Below are 18,253 nucleotides of genomic sequence, written 5' to 3'. Positions count from 1 at the left end.
ATCAAAATGGCTGCTTAGTTTCCTCGTTTAAAGGTGATGATGTCCCACATGCAGCACTTGACTATCATTCAAAGATGCTATGTAAAGAGGGCGTTATATGGCCTCGAGGTCGGTAGCATTGCTGGTTTTCAAGCCTTACCCTCTAATGAGGGACTGATTGAGTCTTGACTTCCAGGGAAAGAAGAAAAGCATCAGCGTTGCTAGCCTTGAGGCCCTGGTTTGAGTGTCGCTGGTGTAGGGTTTCACGTTGATGCATGATCCCCCTTCACTTTTCACTCTGCTGCCGTCCTTTACAGACCAGAGTGTGCCAGGGACACATGTTCAGCCTACTGCAGACTGCGTGTGATTGTACAGCGTATTGCTGCCTTAATAGAGATGTTATGTGGTTGTATAAGCAGTGGGTCACATCATGTGTGTGGTTCGATAGGTGTGTCTGTAGGGATAGGAGGGATAGGATGCACTTCTCTAAGGGGTGCGTGTGTTCGCGTGCATGTGTATGTTATTGTAATGTGTAAATAGTGCAGAGTAGTCAGCAGTACATCGAGCTGTCTATCAACGTAGTGTGTCAGACCTTCGTCTATCTGTCTGTCGCTGGAGCAGAGAGAGAGGGATTTACGCACACTATCATCTCCTTAAATATGTCCCCAAAGCAACATATCAAATGATCTCTATTCATGTGGAAGGTCAAGTCAATACTTTGTGACTTTCTATAGGATGTGGTCTTTCATTCATGCCCTTTGTCTTGTTCAGTATATTCTCTTGTGTCTGTGTCTTTCTTGATTCTAACAGCACATCTCTAGCCTTTGTTTCTCTCCTTTCCTCGTGGGGGGGGGGGATAAGCAAGCAGCTCCTGTGTCTACTGACGTGTGAGTCTTCGTGCCTGGAATGGTTAGTCCTGTAGCACAGGAGCTATAGTGATGCGCTTTAACCAGAGAGAGAGAGAGAGAGACAGAGAGAGAGAGAGAGAGAGAGAGAGAGAGAGAGAGAGAGAGAGACAGAGACAGAGACAGAGACAGAGACAGAGACAGAGAGAGAGAGAGAGAGAGAGGGGGGGATAGAGAGATAGAGAGAGAGAGAGAGAGAGAGAGAGAGACAGAGAGAGAGAGAGAGAGAGAGAGAGAGAGAGAGAGAGAGAGAGAGAGAGAGAGAGAGAGAGATAGATAGATAGATAGATAGATAGAGAGAGAGAGAGAGAGAGAGAGAGAGAGAGAGAGAGAGAGAGAGAGAGAGAGAGAGAGAGAGAGAGAGAGACAGAGAGAGATAGAGAGAGATAGAGAGAGAGAGAGAGAGAGAGAGAGAGAGAGAGAGAGAGAGAGAGAGAGAGAGAGAGACAGAGAGAGAGAGAGAGAGAGAGAGAGAGAGAGACAGAGAGAGAGACAGAGAGAGAGAGCGATCATGCTCCAGTGGGTCTAGTCCTGTCTGTCTGCCCCCGGGGACTATGGAAGGGGACAGATAGGTGTTAGCGCTGAGCAGCCACCGACTGACTGGGTCCTCCTGGGGGATTTGTAGCTGGAGGTTGACTGAGCTGGAAACAGTTCTTTCTAACGTCACTAAGGCAGAATAGAAAGGTGCCATCAGATAAACAGATGGAGGGATGGATATCAAATGTATCAATACTTTTTCAAATATACTGTCTTAGCCCAGTCACCACCATCCTGTGACATATCCCTCTGTATGACTGACTCAATGGCTTTTTGAGAAGGCTGTCGTGTCGGTTTGGCCGGACGAGAGAGAGAATATCCAGGTGATAGCTATGATCCCTTAGTGATGCCACTTGTTATATCCACTTCAATCAGTGTAGATGAAGGGAAGGAGCCAGGTTAAATAAGGATTTGTAAGCCTTTTAAGCCCTGAGACAACATTTTCCTGTGTCTATCAAGAATGGTCCACCACCCAAAAGACATCCAACCAACTTGACACAAGTATGGGAAGCATTGGAATCAACATGGGCCAGCATCCCTGTGGAACGCTTTTGACACCTTGTAATCCATTCCACGACGTATTTAGGCTGTTCTGAGGGCAAAAGGGGGGGGCAACTCAATATTAGAAAGGTGTTTGTAATGTTTGGTATACTCAGTGTGTGTGTGTGTGTGTGTGTGTGTGTGTGTGTGTGTGTGTGTGTGTGTGTGTGTGTGTGTGTGTGTGTGTGTGTGTGTGTGTGTGTGTGTGTGTGTGTGTGTGTGTGTGTGTGTGTGTGTGTGTGTGTGTGTGTGTGTGTGTGTGTGTGTGTGTGTGTGTGTGTACATTACAGCTTTTGTTTCAATTGTTAAAGTGCATTGGTCAAAACTGAAGTCACATTGTCAAAACTCTTCACACAGTCAGCGAAATAGAAGTCTATGTGGACCAAACTGTGAATAATTTGTCATTGCTTTCACACAAAATGCATTCGATGACCACATTCTCCGAAATCCATGATCTCTTTTCTCATTCATACTCCACCACCTGCAAAACTATATATTTGCAGCATATGTTTTCAAATGCTAACACACTGTTTCCAAAACTGTTAAAAACACATTCAAAACAGAGTGATGGCAAATGTTGTGCATTTCTGCAGTAACCAGATTGAAACATAGAAAATCTCAGCAGAATATTTCATCATTCCAAACACAGCTTATTACAATTTCAGCTGAAAGCCGACCCAAGTGTCCTGTTCTTAGTCTCGTTACCAAACACACAAAAGAGGACGGCTTCGGAATGATTTAGTTTGGAAACATGAATCAAGGAAGACGGGTTGGTGGGGAAAGAAGAGTGGCAGGGAGAGGGAGAATGCGTGGAGGACAAAGGAGAGGAAGACCAAGAGCGGTGGTCTCTAACGAGATAAGGGCCACAATGATTGACCATGTTGTAAACAATGGTCACTCTCTGAGAGGGGCCGGTTTAAGGGTGCAACCAAACGTTCAACAGTTGCATTAACAGTACGAATTTTCCGGAAAAACAACAGGTGAGATGTGTGTCCTTCAATGATAATTGAACTACATATTACAGTACAATACATTATGTTCACATTTTTACATGTACTGACATTTTGAAATAAATGGATTGTTTTGTGTTTTTCAGTAGGATACAAAGGTTGCCTCCCACAGGAGGGAGAGGAAGAATATTATCAGATGCGCAGGAAATTGCCATTGTTGACATGGTAATTGGCAACAATGTAATAAAACTGCGGGCAATTTGGGACAGAGTGCTGGCAGACAATATTACTTTTGGGAATGTGAAAACGGTCAGCACTACAACAGTTGCCGGAGTCCTAGAGAAACATTAAATAAGGATGAAGCAGTTGTACTCTGTACCCTTTGAGAGAAACGGTGAATGTGTGAAAGAACTCAGGTATCAACATGTCCAGGTAAGATGTCTGTTTAATAACCAAACAGGGAACATACACAGCTATGCATAATGTAAATGACTGTAAAACTGTGGATTTACTGTATTTTATAGAGTAATGGAGATGGAAGCCATGCAAACTTCACATACATTCATCTTTGTGGATTCAACCGTGGATGTCCCAGTCCTGAGGAGCTAACATCACAATGTGTGCAGCACTGTCCAATGATGGTGTGCTGTTACACAAACCACTCATTGGCCACTACAATACAGAGAGGCTCATTTATTTTCTGGATGAGCTGCATAATCGACTTGTGCCAGTGGAGGAGAGAGGGGCCAGAAACCTACCTTCGTTGTTGTGTGAGATAATGTGGCATTCCACCACTCTGCTGCAGTCACAGACTGGTTTGCTGCACATCCCAGGATGTCAGTACTATTCCTGCCTCCATACTCCCGCTTCCTAAACCCCATAGAGGAGGTTTTCTCTGCTTGGAGGTGGAAGGTTTATGACCACCATCCACATGACCAGATGTCCTTAATGGATGCCGTGAATGCGAGGTGTGGAGACACTTCTCCTGAAGACTGGCAGGGTGTGGAGACACTTCTCCTGAAGACTGGCAGGGTGTGGAGACACTTCTCCTGAAGACTGGCAGGGTGTGGAGACACTTCTCCTGAAGACTGCCAGGGTGTGGAGACACTTCTCCTGAAGACTGGCAGGGTGTGGAGACACTTCTCCTGAAGACTGGCAGGGTGTGGAGACACTTCTCCTGAAGACTGGCAGGGTGTGGAGACACTTCTCCTGAAGACTGGCAGGGTGTGGAGACACTTCTCCTGAAGACTGGCGGGGTGTGGAGACACTTCTCCTGAAGACTGGCAGGGTGTGGAGACACTTCTCCTGAAGACTGGCGGGGTGTGGAGACACTTCTCCTGAAGACTGGCAGGGTGTGGAGACACTTCTCCTGAAGACTGCCAGGGTGTGGAGACACTTCTCCTGAAGACTGGCAGGGTGTGGAGACGCTTCTCCTGAAGACTGCCAGGGTGTGGAGACGCTTCTCCTGAAGACTGGCAGGGTGTGGAGACACTTCTCCTGAAGACTGGCAGGGTGTGGAGACGCTTCTCCTGAAGACTGCCAGGGTGTGGAGACACTTCTCCTGAAGACTGGCAGGGTGTGGAGACACTTCTCCTGAAGACTGGCAGGGTGTGGAGACACTTCTCCTGAAGACTGCCAGGGTGTGGAGACATTTCTCCTGAAGACTGGCGGGGTGTGGAGACACTTCTCCTGAAGACTGCCAGGGTGTGGAGACACTTCTCCTGAAGACTGGCAGGGTGTGGAGACACTTCTCCTGAAGACTGGCGGGTGTGGAGACACTTCTCCTTAAGACTGGCAGGGTGTGGAGACACTTCTCCTGAAGACTGGCAGGGTGTGGAGATACTTCTCCTGAAGACTGGCAGGGTGTGGAGACACTTCTCCTGAAGACTGGCAGGGTGTGGAGACACTTCTCCTGAAGACTGGCAGGGTGTGGAGACACTTCTCCTGAAGACTGGCAGGGTGTGGAGACACTTCTCCTGAAGACTGACAGGGTGTGGAGACACTTCTCCTGAAGACTGACAGGGTGTGGAGACACTTCTCCTGAAGACTGGTAGGGTGTGGAGACACTTCTCCTGAAGACTGGCAGGGTGTGCCAGACTGCCAGAACTAGAACCCTCACAGTACTGTACAGTATGAGTGATTATACTATACATGTTGATGAGAACTAGAACCCTCACAGTACTGTACAGTATGAGTGATTATACTATACATGTTGATGAGAACTAGAACCCTCACAGTACTGTACAGTATGAGTGATTATACTATACATGTAGATGAGAACTAGAACCCTCACAGTACTGTACAGTATGAGTGATTATACTATACATGTTGATGAGAACTAGAACCCTCACAGTACTGTACAGTATGAGTGATTATACTATACATGTTGATGAGAACTAGAACCCTCACAGTACTGTACAGTATGAGTGATTATACTATACATGTAGATGAGAACTAGAACCCTCACAGTACTGTACAGTATGAGTGATTATACTATACATGTAGATGAGAACTAGAACCCTCACAGTACTGTACAGTATGAGTGATTATACTATACATGTTGATGAGAACTAGAACCCTCACAGTACTGTACAGTATGAGTGATTATACTATAATGTAGATGAGAACTAGAACCCTCACAGTACTGTACAGTATGAGTGATTATACTATACATGTTGATGAGAACTAGAACCCTCACAGTACTGTACAGTATGAGTGATTATACTATAATGTAGATGAGAACTAGAACCCTCACAGTACTGTACAGTATGAGTGATTATACTATACATGTTGATGAGAACTAGAACCCTCACAGTACTGTACAGTATGAGTGATTATACTATACATGTTGATGAGAACTAGAACCCTCACATTACTGTACAGTATGAGTGATTATACTATACATGTTGATGAGAACTAGAACCCTCACAGTACTGTACAGTATGAGTGATTATACTATACATGTTGATGAGAACTAGAACCCTCACAGTACTGTACAGTATGAGTGATTATACTATAATGTAGTCTTTTTTGTCATTATAATTGCAGACCTGGAATTTCAGGAATTTGTTTTTTGTTTCAACTTTTTATTTTTCACAATAAAATGTCTACATGCAAAGATATATAAAAAATAAAGGCTATTGAAGAAAATAGCTGCATTTCTGATTCATTCTTGTTACATATACTTTAGTACAGTCAATAAAGTGAAAATGTGTTCTTATTCTATGAAATACTGATTTATGTGACAAATCATTCAAACTTCAAAGACAAGTTCATAATGTATGTAGTGCTCCCTGTTACTGTTTTTTAGGTCAGTGTGTTATGAGTGACTATGCTTTCTGAGTGAGAATTGTTGATAGAGTGGCTTCAGTATTGACCGATGCTTGTTAGCAATTGAAAATTGTAAGAAAATGTAAGAACACCATAACTCTAACCAGTCATCAATCCAGTATCATCTGACCTTTTGAGACCCTGACATGATCTATGGGTCACGTGTGTCATAGATCCACATGTCAGGGTCTCAAAAGGTCAGATGATACTGGATTGATGACTGGTTAGAGTTATGGTGTTCTTAATGTTTGGTATACTCTGTGTGTGTGTGTGTGTGTGTGTGTGTGTGTGTGTGTGTGTGTGTGTGTGTGTGTGTGTGTGTGTGTGTGTGTGTGTGTGTGTGTGTGTGTGTGTGTGTGTGTGTGTGTGTGTGTGTGTGTGTGTGTGTGTGTGTGTGTGTGTGTGTGTGTGTGGGTATTAATCTGCCAAGCTCCCAGCCTATATCTCTAATCATGGCACACACATGAATGAGAAGGCAGGCAGGTGAGCCACATCACGGCTCAGAATATTAATGGATGGATATGAAAGGATTAAAACCCTTGGATTATCAATCCAGAGCTGTAAAACCAAGCAGGGAGCAGTGGAGCACGGCCCATAGAGTACGTCTAGCCAGGTCTACCTTCAAACACAGAGGTGCCTGGGAGTCAGCGGGAGACAAAGGGTTAACACAGGGGACATAAAGTGTTTCCTTGAAACCTTGATTTTCTAGTCCTGTAGATGTCTATCATACGTGAGTTGAATTATGGTGAACTAAGGAGGAGGAAAAGGAGGAGGTAGAGGAGAAGGAGAAGGAGGAGGTAGAGGAGAAGGAGGAGGTAGAGGAGAAGGAGGGGGTAGAGGAGAAGGAGGAGGTAGAGGAGGAGGAGGAGGTAGAGGAGAAGGAGGAGGTAGAGGAGAAGGAGGAGGTAGAGGAGAAGGAGGAGGTAGAGGAGGAGGAGGAGGAGGAGGTAGAGGAGAAGGAGGAGGTAGAGGAGAAGGAGGAGGTAGAGGAGGAGGAGGTAGAGGAGGAGGAGAAGGAGGGGGTAGAGGAGGTGGTAGAGAAGAAGCAGAAGGAGAGAATGAATGGGGGGGGGGGGAGTCATATAAACCAAGGGGAGGGAGGGGCTGCATACAGAGTGAGAGTGCAAATAAAGAACACGAGAGAGATTGTAAATACATTTATGTTTATTTATTTTCCCTTTTGTACTTTAACTATTTGCACATAATATGACTTTTGAAATGTCTTTATTATTTTGGAACTTTTGTGAGTGTAATGTTTAATGTTCATTTCTTATTGTTTATTTCACTTTTGTTTATTCTCTATTTCATTTGCTTTGGCAATGTAAACATGTGTTTCCCATGCCAATAACGCCCTTAAATTGAAATTGAAATTGAAAGAGAGAGAGAGAGAGAGAGAGAGAGAGAGACACAGAGAGACAGAGAGAGACAGAGAGAGACACAGAGAGAGAGAGAGAGAGAGAGAGAGAGAGAGAGAGAGAGAGAGAGAGAGAGAGAGAGAGAATGGTAGAGTCTGCTGGGTGGAGATAAGGGTGAAGAGGTAGAGAGAAGTTACGCACAGTGGGGCCCTTCCCTCTTCCCTCTATCACCCAATTCCTCATTCTGTCCAGCCCCCGGGAGCCCCTTCCCCTCCTCATTGCTGTAAGTGTCTCGCTCTCGCTGTCTTTCTCTCTCGTTCTCTTTCTCTCTCTCAATACAATTTCAATTTAAGTGCTTTATTGGCATGGGAAACATATATTTACATTGCCAAAGGAAGTAAAATATATAATAAACAAAAGTTCCAAAAGATCATCTGAGGGAGGCGCTGCAGTCGGCTTCGTCCATCACCCAACCACATTACCTCGAACACACACACACACACACACACACACACACACACACACACACACACACACACACATTCTCATACTTTATTTAGTGCAATGAAACAAAGAGCACCCAATTACATACCGGTATGCTTAATGACTACTCCTATTAATAGTCATCATCCATACTGTACATATGACCTCAATATACTGTAATAATTCAACAGGGCTTTTTACTGACTGCATCACACATACACACACAAATTACACCCATACACACCGTTTCCACTGCCGACCCTTTCAAGTGCCTTTTATGACATGAGACACAAATAGCCTTGTAGAAAATATGTCTTTCTGATGTTGGAATAATTGGAAAAGCTTGGTCAAAAGCACAGACTGCATGTGACGTAATATGTGTATGTGTTTTCCTTCATACCCCCAGGGAAAGGGGACTTGATCGGCAGTGATTCTCTGACCAAGGAGCAGGTGATTAAGACCAATGCCAACGTGAAGGCCCTGACCTACTGTGACCTGCAGTACATCAGTCTGAAGGGGCTGAGGGAGGTGCTGAGGCTCTACCCAGAGTATGCTCAGAAGTTCATCTCCGAGATACAACACGACCTCACATACAATCTCAGAGAGGGCCACGGAGCTGACGTGAGTAAAACCGCAACACGTGCAGGCATACACTACTAAACATGCAGTAAAAACATGCACACACACATGCACAATATCACACACACACACAGACACACACACACACACACGCACACTAGTACATTGTTAGGCGTACATCCTGCAGCTGTACCCGGTTTGTTTGATCAACAGAGAACATTGAGTGAGGAGGGATGGTTTGTCTGTGTGCATGTGTGTGTGTCTGTCTCTCTGTGTGACAGTGGTGAGACTAGTAACAAAATGGAGTCCCTCTCTTCTCTCTGTGTTATCTGCTAATGCTGCATTATAAAACTCTGAGGGACTTGCCTGAGGGGACATTCACCTTCAGAGGCCACATCATGCATTGTATGCATAATCACTAGCCCACCTCCCCTCTCCCTCCTCAAAATACACAAACACACACACCACTCCCAGTGCAGTGGAGTCAAAATCAATGAGACAGGAATAGCAGCGTTCAGCGGTTTGGAGTGTGTGCCGGAGCTAAGAATAGCGCCGGGGATGTCAGTGGCTCTCGCTGACAGGCTGTGTCCCCTGCAGGTCCTGCTAAGATTGGATCCTGCAGGATAAAAATAGCCCAGGCAGTGGAGGAGAGAGGAAGGTGGAGGGAGGCGAAGGAGGGAGGGCTCAGCGCTCTTTCTTCTTTTTTTTCTCCTGTTCACAACCACTTCCTTCAAACACACGCAAGAGGTCTGTCTCCACCTTTCACAGAATAGCATGTCTATTTGTAACTCCCACTTTCTAATCTTAGCTTACAGCCCCAAAGGCTGTGTTTGTGTTTCTGTGTGTGTCTGTGTGTGCGTGTTGTCGTGCGCATGAGCATGTATGCATGCGTGTTTGTGTTTGTTTGTCTCATATAGCATCCAAAGAGCTTATTCCTTATCGGCCAACGTTGTGATGGCATCGCCGGGGTCAAAGGTGGGTTCTGCTTTACCGGGGTCTACGGTGGGCTCTGCTATTCCTGGCATTTGTGGGGGGCAATTTAGAGGAGCCCCTGGTGGGGCTAGGGTTGGGCTGAGGGCTCCGGCTCGAAATGGACAGCAGCCATCAACCATTATTATGGGAAGCTCAATGGTTAGATTGGTGGAAGTCCGAAATTCCCGTACACTTTGATTTCCTGAAGCTATTGGATTTATCAGAAGTCATGCCCATCACGAAACAGATTCCTGCTCGGAAAATGTATTGTCTTCGCAACAACTCAGGTTATCTTGACAGAGGGGTATTAAATCTGAATTTCTTGAGATTCAAAAAGGTGTTCCTAAGGGTTTGATTTTTGTTCACCTTGTATAGTAACGACATAGGAAACACTGTAGAATTCCTCTCTATGCAGATGATGACTCAGTTTTGCCACCTCGGTGCAGCAGGCCATTTGTGGTCTTCAGCATGACTTTGATTCATGACTTTGATTCAATTCAGAATTACGGATCTTAAATATGTGTTAAATACAAGGTAAACCATGTCACGAAATGTTGATTGAGCGTATTTACGCTACAAATGGAGCCCAAATTGAGCTTGTTTCTCAATATAAGTACCTGGGTGTCTGGATTGATTACAAGTTGTCCTTCGTAATGTATATTGAAAATCTGACTAAGAAGCTAAGATCCAAAATGTTTTTTTTACATTGAAATAAATCATGCCTCAGTATTGAAAATATGAGAAAGATTGTTCAAATAACGCTTCTCCCTGTATTGGATTTAGGTGATATTGTTTACATGCATGCGACTACCTCTGTTTTGAAAACCATGGACGCAGTCTACCAGTCTGCAATATTTTATCACAGGGGACAATTTTAGGACTCATCATTGTAGTCTGTATAAAATGTGGGATGGACCTCTCTGTCTCTAAGAAGAGAGCTGCATTCTCTTTGATTTAGTTACAAATAAATCTTACAGAAACCCCCTTCATATATAACTTCATTAGTTAAGTTAAGAATCATAAGTTAACAAACTAGTTCTCAGGAATGGATCACATTCGAGATCCCTTGAGTCTTTTGTTTTTGTGCCCCTAATTTGTGAAACAATATGCAGAGTTGACTGCAGTGACATGTGCTGGTGCCACTCAGGAAGTTTAAATTATTGATTGAGGACCTCCGTGTAGTTGAATGTGATTTATTTTATTAAGTATGTTGATTTTGTTATTGTGTGCTGAGAGAGAGAGAGAGAGAGAGAGAGAGAGAGAGAGAGAGAGAGAGAGAGAGAGAGAGAGAGAGAGAGAGAGAGAGAGAGAGAGAGAGAGAGAGAGAGAGAGAGAGAGAGAGAGAGAGAGAGAGAGAGAGAGAGAGAGAGAGAGAGAGAGAGAGAGAGAGTGTGCTAGAGGGAGGAGGGTTTGGGAACTTTGTGAAAGCAGCAATGAATGTATTCCGTCCCCACTGTCTCTGCTGATTCACTTACTTCTGACTAAAAGACTGAGACTCATGAGCCAGGCGCTGGAGGGAACACAATGTACTGGGTACACCAGTCAGTTCTGTGCACCCTGTAGTGTACACATAGACACACTTACAGACACATGTAGTAAACACACACACACGTTCAAACCAGAGGAGGCTGCTGAGGGGAGGACGGCTCATAATAATGTCCGGAATGGAGCAAATGGAATGGCATCAAACACAAGGTTTCTGCTCCAGCCGTTACCATGAACCCATCCTTCTCCAATTAAGGTGCCACCAACCTCCTTGATACCAACTCCGTGACCTTGTGGTTAGTGTCCGCCCTGAGATTGGAAGGTTGTGAGTTCAATCCCTGGCTGAGTCATACCAAAGATTGTAAAAATGGGACCTGATGCATCTCTGCTTGGCACTCAGTGTGAACGGGATTGGGGGTAAGTCCCTGCGACAGACTAGCGTCCTGTCCAGGGGGTGTACTGGTACGTCAAGCTGCCTCACGCTACAGAAACAGGAGACAGACTAGTGTCCTGTCCAGGGGGTGTACTGGTACATCAAGCTGCCTCATGCTACAGAAACAGGAGACAGACTAGCGTCCTGTCCAGGGGTTGTACTGGTACGTCAAGCTGCCTCATGCTAAAGAAACAGGAGACAGACCTCATGCTAAAGAAACAGGAGACAGACTAGTGTCCTGTCCAGGGAAACAGGAGACAGACTTGTACTGGTACGTCAAGCTGCCTCACGCTACAGAAACAGGAGACAGACTAGTGTCCTGTCCAGGGGGTGTACTGGTACATCAAGCTGCCTCATGCTACAGAAACAGGAGACAGACTAGTGTCCTGTCCAGGGGTGTACTGGTACATCAAGCTGCCTCATGCTACAGAAACAGGAGACAGACTAGTGTCCTGTCCAGGGGTGTACTGGTACATCAAGCTGCCTCACTACAGAAACAGGAGACAGACTAGTGTCCTCTCCAGGGGGTGTACTGGTACATCAAGCTGCCTCATGCTACAGAAACAGAAGACAGACTAGTGTCCTGTCCAGAGTGTGTACTGGTACATCAAGCTGCCTCATGCTGCAGAAACAGGCTCGCTTCCACTACTTACATACAACCTACTGGGGTTCACACACACGAGCGTGCTCTTGCTTTCATGTGCACACACACGCACACACACACACACACACACTGCATCATACACAAACATTTAACAAACGTGCACACATGCTCACAGTCTAGATAGGCTGCAGATAAATACTCATCCTTAAACATTCTGACTAAACACACACTTACACGCTTGCTTGCATTCCAGCATGCTTGTGGCCATGGAAGTCTGCACACGCCATGCATACATTAAACACATCATGTGAATGTGAAGGAACACAGGCACGTGAACACCCCCACCCCCGCACAGTAAAGCAGCCCCTGTTTGCCTTTGGAGCTGTGAGCTAAGATTAGAAAGTGGGAGTTAAAAATAGACTCTCTACTGTGAAGGGCAAACTGATATGAGGGGAGTGGGGGATGACAGTAGAAGAAAGGACAGAGAGAGGGTGAGGAAGGAACGAATGTCTCTGATCAAGGTGAAAGAAGGGAAGAAAAGAGAAGGAGTGGGGCGTTGGCGGAGTATGGTGGAATATCGCACCCATTCATTAGCTCATTTACTGAATAGGCCTGTGGACATGGATTCAGGTACAAGCTCTCTGTTTAGATAGTGGATGAGATCTGCATACACACACACCCACCACCCCACCTGGCAACAGCTGGCATCACCTGACATTTGTGAGGGCAGAACAAATAGAACACACCTCCTCCTTCATCTCCATCCCTCTCTCTCCCTCTCTGTCTCAGCCATGTACACCAACATGCCACCTTTCCAATCCATTAGTAATGTGTTGTAGCAGGTGGTGTTTGTTGTCTAAGACTAGTGGATTTAGCCTGTCCTTTTCAACATTACGCCTTCTCATGTAATCTCACAGCCCGCTAATTGATGCTCTGTTTGGCTGCACGGGTTATGGAAGTCATTTGTGTGCCTCTGAGGACATTGTTGAATGATTAATTTGGGGTTGGCGAGGGGTGGGCTGGGTGAGAGGGGGCATGGAGGGACAAAGGTGTTTGAGGAATGGATCTATCATACACAAACTCAGAGAGAGAGAAAGAGAGAAGCTGAGAGTAGAGTTGTACAAGTCTGCCTCCCACTGGTACTCTGTTTGCTACTGCATCCACTGCACTGGCTGGTCTTCTTGTGGAATGGATCACTCTCCTCTCCTTCCACTAGCCTGGTCAGAAAACAGTAACAATAATACCATTTCATATTTTGCAGATTTGTAGGAACTGGATATAATACAGGTAACTGCCAAAATAAAGGAAACACCAACATAAAGTGTCTTAATAGGGTGTTGGGCCACCACGAGCCAGAACAGCTTCAATGCACCTTGACATAGATTATATATGTCTGGAACTCTAATGGAGGGATGTGACACCATTCTTCCACGAGAAATTCCATCATTTCAAGTTTTGTTGATGGTGGTGGAAAACGCTGTCTCAGGAGCCGCTTCAGAATCTCAATAGGGATGAGACCTGGTTACTGAGAAGGTCATGACATATGGTTTACATCATTTTCTCATCAAACCATTCAGTGACCACTCGTGCCCTGTGGATGGAGGCATTGTCATTCTCTGGGGGCAAAATAATGGCCTGCCCAGCATTTTTATACATGACCCTAAGCATGATGGGATGTTAAGTTACTTGTACCCATCTGTATAGAATTCCCTGTTATCAGATTTCCATTATCCTCTCTCTCTCTCTCTCTCTCTCTCTCTCTCTCTCTCTCTCTCTCTCTCTCTCTCTCTCTCTCTCTCTCTCTCTCTCTCTCTCTCTCTCTCTCTCTCTCTCTCTCTCTCTCTCTCTCTCTCTCTCTCTCTCTCTCTCTCTCTCTCTCTCTCTCTCTCTCTCTAGGTTGACTGGGAGAGTAACGGAGGCCTGTTGAAGAAGCTTTCTTCCATTAAGGAGGATGAGGAGGGTGATGAAGAACAGAGCTCTGTATCGTGTGCCCCCCGTTCCCCGTTACGTCTCACCAGGGTTCTTAACTCGCCCCTGCGCTCCCCCCTGCTGCCCCCTCGGCCCTTCCGCCCCCCCTCAGAACACGCCCGCCCCGCCACCCTGCAGATACCTGTGGTCAGCTTCAGCAGCGCACCGCCGGAGCTTAGTCCCAGGTAGGAGAAACACACACAGACTCACTCCCATACACACACAAATCATACACCACAGTTTGTATACAGTTTTAACAAGCTGGTTTAAACTCAGGCAGAGGATTGAATTGCTGTAATACAGTAGACTTGTCTATTTCATGGTGGCTGGTAGAGGAACTGGAACTGAACACAATTAACGCTTGAGCGTTGATCCTCCAGTGCCTGTCTGGCTGCCATGGCAACTAACTGACGGTGCTATTGGGTCCCAGTGGAGGGAGTGTGGATTTCCCTCCACACCAGGCAGCAGGCTCAGTATGCAACAAGATCTCACAAAATTTTGAAATTGACTTCAGAATCCAATGTTTGTCCATGAGACTAGCGGGTTCAAACCCAGTGCTACGCAATCGTTTTTTGGTTTAAGCTTATCCCAAATCTTAACCCTTACCTTAACCAGAGCCTACTTGATGGGAATATAGCGCTCACCGTTGCCCCTAGTGGCCAGTATTGAAGGCGATTTCCGACCCCGGCGGACATCAAATCAAATCTTATTTGTCGAATATTACTTTGAATCTTGAGTGACCTGGCTGCAGAGAGTGTGTGTGTGTGTGTGTGTGTGTGTGTGTGTTCAGCACACTGCATAGCCCGCCTGCCAGCCCTGCTTGAGAAGCCCACACCTGACATGTACTCAGTGGGGTGGCAGCTGTGTTGCTGTTTGAACATAACATCTGGAGCCAGAGGGAGAGAGAAGAGACCTACAGTAGAGTAGAGGGGGAGAGAAGAGACCTACAGTAGAGTAGAGGGGGAGGGAAGAGACCTACAGTAGAGTAGAGGGGGAGAGACAGAGGGAGAGAGAAGAGACCTACAGTAGAGTAGAGGGGGAGAGACAGAGGGAGAGAGAAGAGACCTACAGTAGAGTAGAGGGAGAGAGAAGAGACCTACAGTAGAGTAGAGGGGGAGAGACAGAGGGAGAGAGAAGAGACCTACAGTAGAGTAGAGGGGGAGAGAAGAGACCTACAGTAGAGTAGAGGGGGAGAGACAGAGGGAGAGAGAAGAGACCTACAGTAGAGTAGAGGGGGAGAGACAAGAGACCTACAGTAGAGTAGAGGGGGAGAGAAGAGACCTACAGTAGAGTAGAGGGGGAGAGAAGAGACCTACAATAGAGTAGAGGGGGAGAGCCAGAGGGAGAGAGAAGAGACCTACAGTAGAGTAGAGGGGGAGAGCCAGAGGGAGAGAAAAGAGACCTACAGTAGAGTAGAGGGGGAGAAACAGAGGGAGAGAGAAGAGACCTACAGTAGAGTAGAGGGGGAGAGAAGAGACCTACAGTAGAGTAGAGGGGGAGAGAAGAGACCTACAGTAGAGTAGAGGGGGAGAGACAGAGGGAGAGAGAAGAGACCAACAGTAGAGTAGAGGGGGAGAGACAGAGGGAGAGAGAAGAGACCTACAGTAGAGTAGAGGGGGAGAGAAGAGACCTACAGTAGAGTAGAGGGGGAGAGCCAGAGGGAGAGAGAAGAGACCTACAGTAGAGTAGAGGGGGAGAGAAGAGACCTACAGTAGAGTAGAGGGGGAGAGACAGAGTGAGAGAGAAGAGACCTACAATAGAGTAGAGGGGGAGAGCCAGAGGGAGAGAGAAGAGACCTACAATAGAGTAGAGAGGGAGAGCCAGATGGAGAGAGAAGAGACCTACAATAGAGTAGAGGGGGAGAGCCAGAGGGAGAGAGAAGAGACCTACAGTAGAGTAGAGGGGGAGAGAAGAGACCTGCAGTAGAGTAGAGGGGGAGAGCCAGAGGGAGAGAGAAGAGACCTACAGTAGAGTAGAGGGGGAGAGACAGAGGGAGAGAGAAGAGACCTAAGGTAGAGTAGAGGGGGAGAGCCAGAGGGAGAGAGAAGAGACCTACAGTAGAGTAGAGGGGGAGAGAAGAGACCTACAGTAGAGTAGAGGGGGAGAGACAGAGGGAGAGAGAAGAGACCTACAGTAGAGTAGAGGGGGAGAGACAGAGGGAGAGAGAAGAGACCTACAGTAGAGTAGAGGGGGAGAGAAGAGACCTACAGTAGAGTAGAGGGGGAGAGACAGAGGGAGAGAGAAGAGACCTACAGTAGAGTAGAGGGGGAGAGACAGAGGGAGAGAGAAGAGACCTACAGTAGAGTAGAGGGGGAGATACAGGGAGAGAGAAGATACCTACAGTAGAGTAGAGGGGGAGAGACAGAGGGAGAGAGAAGAGACCTACAATAGAGTAGAGGGCGAGAGCCAGAGGAAGAGAGAAGAGACCTACAATAGAGTAGAGGGGGAGAGCCAGATGGAGAGAGAAGAGACCTACAATAGAGTAGATGGAGAGAGCCAGAGGGAGAGAGAAGAGACCTACAGTAGAGTAGAGGGGGAGAGAAGAGACCTACAGTAGAGTAGAGGGGGAGAGCCAGAGGGAGAGAGAAGAGACCTACAGTAGAGTAGAGGGGGAGAGAAGAGACCTACAGTAGAGTAGAGGGGGAGAGCCAGAGGGAGAGAGAGAAGAGACCTACAATAGAGTAGAGGGGGAGAGACAGAGGGAGAGAGAAGAGACCTACAGTAGAGTAGAGGGGGAGAGACAGGGGGAGAGAGAAGAGACCTACAGTAGAGTAGAGGGGGAGAGCCAGAGGGAGAGAGAGAGAAGAGACCTACAATAGAGTAGAGGGGGAGAGCCAGAGGGAGAGAGAAGAGACCTACAGTAGAGTAGAGGGGGAGAGCCAGAGGGAGAGAGAGAAGAGACCTACAATAGAGTAGAGGGGGAGAGCCAGAGGGAGAGAGAAGAGACCTACAGTAGAGTAGAGGGGGAGAGAAGAGACCTACAGTAGAATAGAGGGGGAGAGCCAGAGGGAGAGAGAAGAGACCTACAGTAGAGTAGAGGGGGAGAAACAGAGGGAGAGAGAAGAGACCTACAGTAGAGGGGGAGAGACAGAGGGAGAGAGAAGAGACCTACAGTAGAGTAGAGGGGGAGAAAAGAGACCTACAGTAGAGGGGGAGAGACAGAGGGAGAGAGAAGAGACCTACAGTAGAGTAGAGGGGGAGAGAAGAGACCTATAGTAGAGTAGAGGGGGAGAGACAGAGGGAGAGAGAAGAGACCTACAGTAGAGTAGAGGGGGAGAGAAGAGACCCACAGTAGAGTAGAGGGGGAGAAACAGAGGGAGAGAGAAGAGACCTACAGTAGAGGGGGAGAGACAGAGGGAGAGAGAAGAGACCTACAGTAGAGTAGAGGGGGAGAGCCAGAGGGAGAGAGAAGAGACCTACAGTAGAGTAGAGGGGGAGAGAAGAGACCTACAGTAGAGTAGAGGAGGAGAGCCAGAGGGAGAGAGAAGAGACCTACAGTAGAGTAGAGGAGGAGAGCCAGAGGGAGAGAGAAGAGACCTACAGTAGAGTAGAGGAGGAGAGCCAGAGGGAGAGAGAAGAGACCTACAGTAGAGTAGAGGGGGAGAAGGAATGAGGAAGGCAGGGCTGAACATAGGCTTAAATCCTCCACTCCTCTCTGACAACTGTTTTCCCCCTCTTTCATCATCTCGATCCTCACTCTCTCTCCCTCTGTCTTTCCCCCTCTCGCTTTCTCTTCCTCTAGGTTTGTGGATGGTATTGAGACAGAGAGAAATGTGAACTCAACCCAAAAGTTTGAGTTTAGCTCCAGTCTTCTACACAGTGATCCACCATCCCCAGGACTAGGTAATACAATCTCCTCTCCACCAGTCTGTTGCTGCTCTCTCTCCAACATGTACTTACCCCTCCGTCCGTCTGTGTGCGCGTGTGTGTGTGTGTGTGTGTGTGTGTGTGTGTGTGTGTGTGTGTGTGTGTGTGTGTGTGTGTGTGTGTGTGTGTGTGTGTGTGTGTGTGTGTGTGTGTGTGTGTGTGTGTGTGTGTGTGTGTGTGTGTGTGTGCTCGTGTAGGGATCCAGGAGCAGTCAGAAATCAAACAGAGTGTCTCTAAGCTGAGTGACGAGGTGAGTGGTTCTAGCT

General features: G+C 46.9%; 1 protein-coding gene across 1 annotated transcript in view; it reads left to right on the top strand.

Moving 5' to 3' along the window:
* The window catches only part of LOC118366659 (potassium voltage-gated channel subfamily H member 3), a 221,509-nt gene that overhangs the window by 201,453 nt on the left and 1,803 nt on the right, over positions 1–18,253 (top strand). Inside the window, exons 11-14 of the mRNA XM_052493694.1 lie at positions 8,486–8,700; positions 14,049–14,305; positions 17,863–17,963; positions 18,185–18,237. Coding sequence (XP_052349654.1) covers positions 8,486–8,700; positions 14,049–14,305; positions 17,863–17,963; positions 18,185–18,237 — 626 coding nt within the window. The remainder of the gene's footprint in view (positions 1–8,485; positions 8,701–14,048; positions 14,306–17,862; positions 17,964–18,184; positions 18,238–18,253) is intronic.

Source organism: Oncorhynchus keta, chromosome 34 (genome assembly GCF_023373465.1).
Source record: "Oncorhynchus keta strain PuntledgeMale-10-30-2019 chromosome 34, Oket_V2, whole genome shotgun sequence".
NCBI classification, from domain to species: Eukaryota; Metazoa; Chordata; class Actinopteri; order Salmoniformes; family Salmonidae; genus Oncorhynchus; species Oncorhynchus keta.
Note: the sequence above shows the minus strand (reverse complement) of the source record. Positions and strands in the feature narration are given on the sequence as shown.